The 9,728-nt window shown below is 44.5% G+C and overlaps 1 protein-coding gene across 1 annotated transcript in view; it reads right to left on the bottom strand.

Moving 5' to 3' along the window:
• Positions 1-9,728, bottom strand: part of plxna3 (plexin A3) — a gene marked incomplete at its 5' end in the record, with an annotated part of 75,813 nt that overhangs the window by 18,301 nt on the left and 47,784 nt on the right. Inside the window, 5 exons of the mRNA XM_008288859.1 lie at positions 1,283-1,483; positions 6,763-6,877; positions 7,235-7,334; positions 7,407-7,563; positions 7,641-7,764. Of these exons, the coding sequence (XP_008287081.1) occupies positions 1,283-1,483; positions 6,763-6,877; positions 7,235-7,334; positions 7,407-7,563; positions 7,641-7,764 (697 nt within the window). The remainder of the gene's footprint in view (positions 1-1,282; positions 1,484-6,762; positions 6,878-7,234; positions 7,335-7,406; positions 7,564-7,640; positions 7,765-9,728) is intronic.

Genomic DNA, 9,728 nt, shown 5'->3' with positions numbered 1-9,728 from the left:
ATGTCAGCGCATCGTGTGTGTGTGTGTGTGTGTGTGTGTGTGTGAGAGAGAGAGATGTGGCCTCACTGAAGGGAAGACAGATGAAGGACCAGAAATGAGCGCGAGCAGACGGACAACAGTTGGTGTGTGTGTGTGTGTGTGTGTGTGTGTGTGTGTGTACCTGAGTGTGTGTCCAGGTCCTCGCAAAGATAGAAACAAGAATCAGAGTGTGTGTGTTTCTGTGTTTGAATGTGTGTGTGTGGTAGTTAATGCTATCAAAGTGAGGACACAGATAGAAGACCAGAGGAATGGAAACAGGGAAACTGGTTTGTAGATATTTTGGGACGTGAGTTCAGAAATCAGGGACAGTTTAGGAAAACGGGACACGTTCTGGAAGAGAAGGAACTTCTGTTTCTGGGAACATTCTGCACCTGTGAGGACATTTTTTGGGGCAAAAGGAGAAAACTTTTGGGAAAAATGTGCGACTTGCTCAGAAGACCTGGAAATCTGCAGAGGAGACGTTTAGGTGGTTAAGTCGGCATATTGTGGTAAAACTGAGACATGTGTGGCTGCTGCAACATGTTTAAGGAAATAAGAGATATTTTAGGAACATGGGAACGTTGAGGGAACGTTCACACACATGAAAGTTTTGGGAATTATGGAGGAGAGTCGAGACATTTCTTTGGGAAAAAGGCCGTTTTCTGGGACATTTTTTGGGGTGAAAATTTGTGACATTTTGGAAAATTAAGTAAAATTTGGGAAATTTGAAACAGAAGAACATCTGTTTCAAACGTCAGCACATCTGTCGGGAGCATTTCTGGAAAATTATGGAATATTTAGAAAAAGAGGAGAAAAATGTAGGAAAGTGTGGAAGTTTGTTGGGAAGATGTGGAGGTTTTGGGGAAAGAAGAATCTTTTTAGAGGTTCTGGAGATTGTTGTGGAATCAGAACAAGACGAGGTTCTGGTGAGAAATCATTGAGTCTCCACGGTCCTCACAACAACAGAGAGACCCACATGATTGATGGTGTGTGTTTGTCTTTGTGTGTTTTGCTGATAATTGAATCCCGGTGAGATCATCAATAATCAATACTGTCTGTCCACCTGCACACTGACCTCCCACCTGAGTGTGTGTGTCTGTGTGTGTTACTGTGTGTGTGTGTGTGTGTGTGTCACCCTCAGCTCAGAGTGTGTTCTATCTTTTCTCTCTTTGAGCCAATCAGAGCTCAGATCTGAGCCCTGTCACTAGCCCCTCCCCCCTGTGTTCCAGGGAGCAGTGCATGCTGGGAGCTGCGGTCTGCTCACCGAGGTGTTCTGACACTGGATGCAGGACGAGTTGAAGCGGACCGCCGGGATCCTCTGGACCTTTCCCTGGATGCTGAACACGCACTCGTAGTTCTTCTGACCCGACTGAGGCTGCGGCAGGTTCCGGGCTCGCAGCGTGATCGGACGGACCATCCCGGCCGGAACCAGGATGTCGGAGGTGGGGAGGATCTGAGGACAGCCCTGCAGAGACAGAGACATGGAGGTCAGCAGGCGGCCAGCAGGGGGCAGCAGGGAGAGGAAGTCAGCCGGCTTCAGTGACGTCACCGTGGAGACGGAACCACCAGAGGATGGACGAAAATACAACAACAACAACAACAACAACAACAACAACAACAACAACAACAACAACAACAACAACAACAACAACAACAACACTGATGTTTCCTCAGATATGAGCTGACTTTTATAAAACGTCCTTCACGTGTCTGCACTTTAAAACATTTCCACAACTTTACATCCAAATGTCTGAAAAGAAAAACATCACCAACCAAACAGGTTCTCATATTCCAAAAATGTCCACATTTATAAAAATAAATACATACATTTAAATCTAATTTTCTAAAAATGTTCCAGTTTTTCAACTGTTTCCCTCCAAAAAGTCGGTTCTTTGTAAAGTCCTTATCCATCAAAAATGATCCAGTTCCTTTAAAACTGGTTTAACTAACGTCCCCGCCTCCCCTAAACGTGTCCTAAAATGTCCTCATGATAAAAACGTCCTCATGATAAAAACGTCCTCATGATAAAAACGTCCTCACTGTTCCTTCTATTTCCACTTTCATAAAATGTCCCTGCTTCCCCAAAATATCAGAATTTTATGAAAATGCTCCTATTTCTAAATGTTTTTGTAATTTTCTAAAGTTGTCCCACTGTCACCTTAAAACACAACAGAAAACAATTATTTTTCCTCAAAATGTCCACACTTAAAAAAAAAAAGCAAAGCGGTCCAAACTTCCATTTTTACTTTCATTAAACTTTCCCCATATTTCCAGCGTTTATAAAACGTCCCCACGTCCCTGAAACGTCCTCATTTCCCAAAAATTCTGTCCAAATTAAAAAAAAATAAAAAAAAATCATAACTTTCTAAAAATGCCCACTTTTCCAAAAAAAAAAGTCTTTCCTTCACAGAAACTTTAGAATTAGACAAAAACAGCTGATATGCTGACTCGTCACATCGTCCCCACGTTCACAACAAGCCTCCACAATAAAACTTCATCACTTTTCCTGATACGACCCCACGTCTATAAAAATGTCCTCACTTCCTAAAAATGCTCCCAAACATCCTCAGAGTGTCTCCCAGAGGTTTGAGTGAACATCTGTCCACACACACACACACACACACACACACACACTCTGTATCTTATCTCAGTCTGTCATCTCTGAGTGTGGACGGAGACTCTGGACGAGTGTGTTTGTGTGTTCAGTAATGGACAGCTGGTGACAGATACACACTTCCTGTGGCTGCTGGAAACACACACACACTCTCACACACTCTCACACACACACACACAGACACACACTCTCAGTGGGTGAAACCTTTATTAACAGCGTCACCGCGGTAATTAATTGGCTGGTGACTGACAGGACGACCATTAGCTCCACAGGGAGTGGACCGAACCCAGCGGACGCCAGCAGCCACCGCCGAGGACAGGAGTGAGTTAGTGTGTGTCTGTCGCTGTGTATCGGTGTGTGTGTGTGTGTGTGTGTGTGTGGTGTTTGGGATAAAGGCCAACTGTGGCTGCGAGTCTCTGCAAACATTAACTCAAACACTCATCATCAGGCTGAATGTTGGACTCAGAGCTGTCGTCATGTTTCCATCACGGCTCCCAGAGATCAATCAGATAATCAATAAAAACCTCACCGATCGTTCTGGTGTCGGTTCTGGTGTTGAAGCAGCTGAGCGACGGGCTGCAGTGGTCAGCCCAACCCTAACCCGCTCAGGTGCATCACACACTCCAGGGGTTCTACCTAAATACGACACTTCAGCTTTAATTTCTCCTTAACTTTAAGGGAGAACAGAGAATCCCTTAACCTCTGAGCTGCCGTTTGTCTCGTTTTTACTTCAAAGTCCTGGAACTCTGCTTCCAAGAGCCTCCAGATGTTACCAACACCAGATGTTCCACCATCAGCTGAATGTATCTCCACCAACTGGCTCCTCTGGTCTCTGGTTCTGATCCGTGCTGCATCCATTCATTGATCCAGTAGGATGGATTCTCCTTCAGTCTCTGTGAGGAAACTCTGGCTGCAGATCAACCTGAAAGTTCTGAGTTGTTCTGGAGCGGGACCAAGACCAAGAAAAGGAACCCTCGATGTGAATACTTTCAGAAACTCAGGTTTTAAGGGAACTCTGGATTTGTTGTGTTTAAGGTTAGAAAAGGTTTGAAGCAGCAGAGGAACCGCGATGTGCTGACCCGTCCATCCGCTGAAACCTCCTCCTGATGCTGACGGGTCCAGAGGGTCTGGACCTGGTCCTGTGTCAATAAAGGCCTTGAATCCTTGAATGTCTTCTCCGTTATGGCCATAATTAATCATCCCCTAAACCACCAACGTCTCCATATTTGTTTTTGTGTTTGGATAAAACGTTTAACGATGTGAGAGCAGCAACGTGAACTAGACGACGTAGCAGTGAGTTTATTGTTACTGTTTACTGTTCAGGTGTTCATCCAGTGAGTGTATTTTAAAGAGCTACCTCCGGGTGGCGCTACGTATAAATCAGCTCTAACAGAACAGAGGCAGCGACGTGCAGCAGAGACAGTAGTTTCTGTTTCTCCACCTGTCACCGACTAACGAATCACTCGAGTCTCTAACGAGCTGAGCGTCTCTCAGTCTGCTCGTTATCTCGTAAGCCGAGACGATGGCGAGCCGGGATCGAGTCGTTTGGGCGTCCTGGTGATGTGATTGGCGCTCGGCGTCGTTACGGGGTGACAGTAACAACCTCTGATTGGCTAATTGGTTAATTGAAGATGAATAGCCACTTAATTGACATGAAAGCGTCCAATCACAGCAATTAATGTGAATTACCAGGCAATTAGGTGGAGTAAAGAGAGAGAGAGGCGAGGGAGCTGCGAGGGGAAGACGAGGACGAGCGCTCATTGTTCTGCTTCACCTTCATTCATCCAGGTGAACGTCTCATTAAGGACCAAACAGGAATTAAAGAGAAAAGTGAGGCTGCCGTGTGAAACCAAACGACTCGTTTCAAGGCTGACATTCTTTTATTCATGGAACTTACTCTCGTTTTATTTTGAAATCTCGACAGCTGTAGAGTTTTATTCACTAACTCAACCTGCTGGTTCTGATCCGCTGCCTCCGGTTCTACATCCCTCAACCTTCACATCTGAGCAGCTCTTCATGCAAACAACTCGCTGCTCGATGGTTCAACTTCAGGAGACACTGAATGAAGTCCGTTTGTTTTCTAGTGAAGCTCGTACGTTGGATTAATCACATTTTATACCTTTGACTTATTCCAGCACTTCCTGTCGAGCAGATTTCAGACTTTCAGTGAAAAGAATCAAGAAAACAAACGAGTGTTTCTTCTCCGTTTGTGGTTTTTTAGTAAACCTGCTGAAATATGATCAAACTAAATTCTTCAAGAACTTTATTTTATTTTATTTTTATTCATTGAAAGTGGAGGCTGGTACAAAACACGTCACTACATGGTGCGATGTATGACTGTGTGACAAATAGAGCTGATCTTATCTATGTTGTCAGCAGGTGGCTGAACGATAAACTCAACATGATGAAACATCGTCCAACAGCTGATTCACAGTTTGTAGACGTTGTTAAACATCTACAGCGTGTGAAGCCTCCATGTTTGTTTCCAGTGTTGCTAATTGGAGACTCCGGTTCTGTAAAGTGGATAATCAAAGATCTATTTTTTTAAATAATGATTCTAAATGTGTCATACTGTACATTTGAGCCATTGTTCTGTTTCCATAGAGCTGCAGGAATTATAGATTAAAAAATGTGCCCACAGCGGAGAGAAATGTGACAGAATAGAATAAAATCAAATAAAAAGAACAGCGGCTGTGCTTTGAGTTCGTCACTTTTCCACCAGTTTCAGGTCATGTCGACACTAATGAGAATCATTTCCAGATGAACACCTGACCCCACTTTATAAACACGTCCTCACGTTCTCTTTTTATTCCCAATTTAAATAATGTCCAAACTTCCAAGTCTTGACTTTCCCCAAAGTGTCCCGACTTTCCAAACATCTCTACGTGTTGCACGTTCTCCAAACAGTCCTGTCACTTTACGTCCTAACTGTGAGAAACACTGTCCTCATTTCCCCAAAAATCCAGAAATGTCCCGTCATTCTAAAAAGTCATCACTTGTGCCAGTTTCTCCAGAATATTCTAACGTTCTCACACGTCGCCGCTTTTTAAACACGTCCTCATAACGAACACCAGAAACTGTTCAGAGGGTTCAAACCCAGTTCAGGTCGGTCGAGTCACTTTTCCACGAGGTTCAGGTCACGTCGACACCAATAATGAGATTTTTCCAAACGAATATCTTCACCAAAGAGAATCCGTCGACACAACCGTCGTTTGTCACGTTTACAAATTAAGTTGTTAAAAATCTGCTGTTTAGAAGCCAAAATAAAATCCTGTCTGGTTGACCTGAAGTCCTGTTTGTTGTGAACGAGGCCAGAGGAGAACGCTGCAGAGATCAGCGCAGACGAAGCCTGAGATGAAGACTCTCAGGTTTTAGAATCAGGTTTAGAACCGACGCAGCTCTCGGTCCGCCTCCCCGAAAACATCCGTCAGCAGCCGACTCTTAAATCCCATCAGTCACGGAGTCCTTGAACGCATCAGCAAGGACAGATTTAAACGTGCAGCCTGAGTGTGTGTGTGTGTGTGTTTCCACCTTCACTGTTGACCTGCAGCTTTACTGTTGTTTACTGAACCATGTAATGACAGAAAGCAGCAGCTCTGACCTCCATCCTCACCGACAAACTGTCCGCTTTACAACCACAGCTCAATACGCAGACAAACTGTCGCCAGAACGCACAGAGTTCACTAACGTATGAACACACCTGCATGTGTCAACATGCTAACAGATGCTGCACATTGAAGGGTTTTCATGATAACACACTGGCCTGAATGTGAGGCCGGATGTCGTGGACGTGGTCTGACAGAGTGGAGGAAGCTTCCTGCCGTCTTATGGGCTGTTTGTAGCATTAATGTTGCTAAGCTAACGAAAGCTAACGAGTGCAACAACTGAAAATACATTATTGTCCTGTTTATTGACGATGTCGTCCTAAAATCAGCTGACTCATGTTAGTGCACAGTCACACACAGACACACACACCTAGCGTAGCAACCGGCTCTACGGTGGGTTCCCTCGTGTTGAGGGAACACCAGCTGGAGGACCTCCTGCTTCATGAGGACGTTCAGACCCGGCTTCACACGCTGGCCAGTGTGTGTGTGTGTGTGTGTGTGTGTGTGTGTGTGTGTGTTGTGTACCTCCATGCCGCTCACTCGTCCCTCCTGGAAGGAGCAGTCCTGCAGGTTGTTGGTACAAACGTGTCGATATTTGCACCAATGACACGGAAACACGCTGCTCACACAGGAAGTACACCTGAGACACAGACAAGACAGCTGATTGGTCGGAATTCATCACCTGAAATCACATGAGCTGAGAGGAAAGGAGGAGGCAGGAGAGGGAACAAGGAGGCAGGCAAGGAAACAAGGAGACTAGAGAGGAAACAAGGAGGCAGGCGAGGAAACAAGGAGACTGGAGAAGAAACAAGGAGGCAGGACAGGAAACAAGGAGACTGGAGAGGAAACAAGGAGGAGGAAAAATGAAACAAGGACACAGGAGAGGAAACAAGGAGGAGGAAAAATGAAACAAGGAGGCAGGAGAGGGAACAAGGAGGCAGGAGAGGGAACAAGGACACAGGAGAGGTAGGGAGGAGGCAGCAGTGTTCAGACTCACGAGTTGAGCACGGAGCAGTTGTAGTAGATGAGGCTGGTGGTGATGAACTGATGTCCGGTTTCGGTGGATCGGAGGCTCAGCTGCACGACTCGCTTCTCCCCTGAAACCAGCCGGATCAATATCAGTATCGGTACCGATCAGGCGGATCGATGCGGCGGAGGCTCGTACTCACCGTAGGACTGCGTCTGAGCGGGCAGGTCTCTGAGCGACGGCGACATGCACATCACCTGGCCTTTGGCCAGAACCTCGCCGGGCGACTCGCTGAGCTCCTCGAAGACGCAGGAGACGCCGCCGGACAGCGCCGGGACGTTCTGGACCCGGATGGTGAGCTGTAGAACCGCAGACGTTAGTCAGAAGGTTCTGACGGAGGTTCTAAGAGAGGTTCTAGCGGTGTACGGCTCTTTACCTGCGTGGCCGTGGAGGTGACGGACATGTTGCTCGGGGTGACGGAGATGTCGACGCATTGGTCCAGACGGGTGTTGAAGTGCTGAGGCTCCTCCCACTTGTCGCACGCTTCCTGTCTGGAGCACCTGGAGGCCGAAGGTCAAACTGGTCAGACTCTAATATCATCGATCGTTTTTATTTTATGTTGATTAGGAAACAGATTTCATATTAATTCATTTTTAATTTACACTCAAACAACGTCATCAGTTTATTTCACATTATTCACTCAGTTACTGGATTTATTTTTACATGATTTAATTTAAAAACATCTCGAGTCAACTTGAACTTTAATTTAAATTCATTTTTAAAACTTTTTTAAATATATTTTTAATGTGGAGGTCAAAGGTACAAAAACTTGTGGATGCACGTATATTTATTATTTAAAAATCAATCAGCATTTAATCATTTGGTTCTTATATCATTAAATATACCTTTAATATGATTCTATTTGAAATTAAAATTTAATAAAGAAATTCTTTCAAATATTTAGTTTAAATTATTTAACCAGCACTTTATATTATTGCTTAAAAAAAAGATATTATTAAATCACAATTTGTATTTTTCACTTTTAACCATTTAAATTAAGTAAATAAATGAAGAATTAAAAAGTTGCTTTAAAGGTATATTTTTAAATTAACTTGTTTTATTATTTCTTATTTTCAATTATTTTATCATTTTATTTATTTGCTTATTTAACAGTTTAAAAACTAATAACCAGAGTTTTTTTTATTATTTTATTTTAACAAATGTGTAATAATTATTCAATTATTTTTACATATTTTCTTGTTTGTTTTTTTTAATATTATTTATTTTGTCATATATTTACGTATTTTAATGAATTATTTTTAATCCTATTTTTAAGCCCTTCCTTCAGAACGTCGTGCTCTAGACTCGGTTCTCGTTGTTGAACAGCTGAGAGTGATTAAAGACGGAATGAATTAAATAAACGTGGTTATCGGTGCGCTGCAGGTTCAGTCGGCAGCATCACAGTAATGATGTGTTTCCTTCTAATTAACAGCAGATGGACGAGCGAGGAAGAGGAGGAGGAAGAGCGCCGTCCTTTTGATGAACTGAAGCAGCTCCACTTTGTTTCTCTGCTGAACGGCGGACCGAACCTTTAAAGCTGCTGCTGCTCGTTAAACTCGCTCACATCGGACGTTTCCACAGTTTTAACCTGAAACCGTCAAACTTGGACTCATGAAGACGTTTTGCTGCAGAAGACCTGAAAAACTGCTGCTTCCTGTTGTTTGAGTTCACTTCAACCCACCGACTGTCAGAGGCTTTTATTTTGTAGGGACGCTGTGTGTGTGTGTGTGTGTGTGTGTGAGCTATTCATAGAAACGTTAATGACGCCTCGGGGGAACACACACGTCACTTTTCTCCTCGATGTCTCTGAAGCGTCCGTTACTCGCATATTACTTAACAGGAAGTGACCAAAAGTCTGTGGACGGACAGACGGTCAGCAGCCTGAACAGCCAATCAGAGCGCAGCAGGAAGTGTTCAAGCTGAAACAATCTGCTGCCAGAGACCAGCNTCTTTACTGAAACCTACAGAGTTATTACCAACATTCAGGCTGCTGACGGAGTTTGACTGTTTTTATTTCCAAATTCAAACGCAGACATCAAAGACGTTCACGAGTCAGACTTTATTTAAGGACAACAGCTGCTAGAAAATGTCTTCATTTGGCCAGAAGCTAAAACTCAACCTTTACTCCCATCACATTTCTCCTTACTGTGAGCCGATTGTTCTCACTACAGTCTATTCTTTATTCTCTCCCATACAAAGTCCTGGACCTCCATGGAACCAGAGCCCAGAACCGAGGCAGCGCTCCTTCCTTCACACTCGGCCGCTACGAGGTCGGAATCGCTGGAAACCGATGCAGGAGGTGGAACGAGCAGAACCCTTCAGAGGGACGGAGGAGAAGACGGAGCGACAGCCGAGGAGACGTGAGATCGTTTAACATCCGCTGTCAGCTCCCATCAGCCTCTCATCCATCACATGAGCCTCCACACGTGAGCTCATCACATGACCGAGCTTCAGGACACGTCTG

The sequence above is a fragment of the Stegastes partitus genome, unplaced genomic scaffold (assembly GCF_000690725.1).
Source record: "Stegastes partitus isolate 25-593 unplaced genomic scaffold, Stegastes_partitus-1.0.2 Scaffold577, whole genome shotgun sequence".
NCBI classification, from domain to species: domain Eukaryota; kingdom Metazoa; phylum Chordata; class Actinopteri; family Pomacentridae; genus Stegastes; species Stegastes partitus.
Note: the sequence above shows the minus strand (reverse complement) of the source record. Positions and strands in the feature narration are given on the sequence as shown.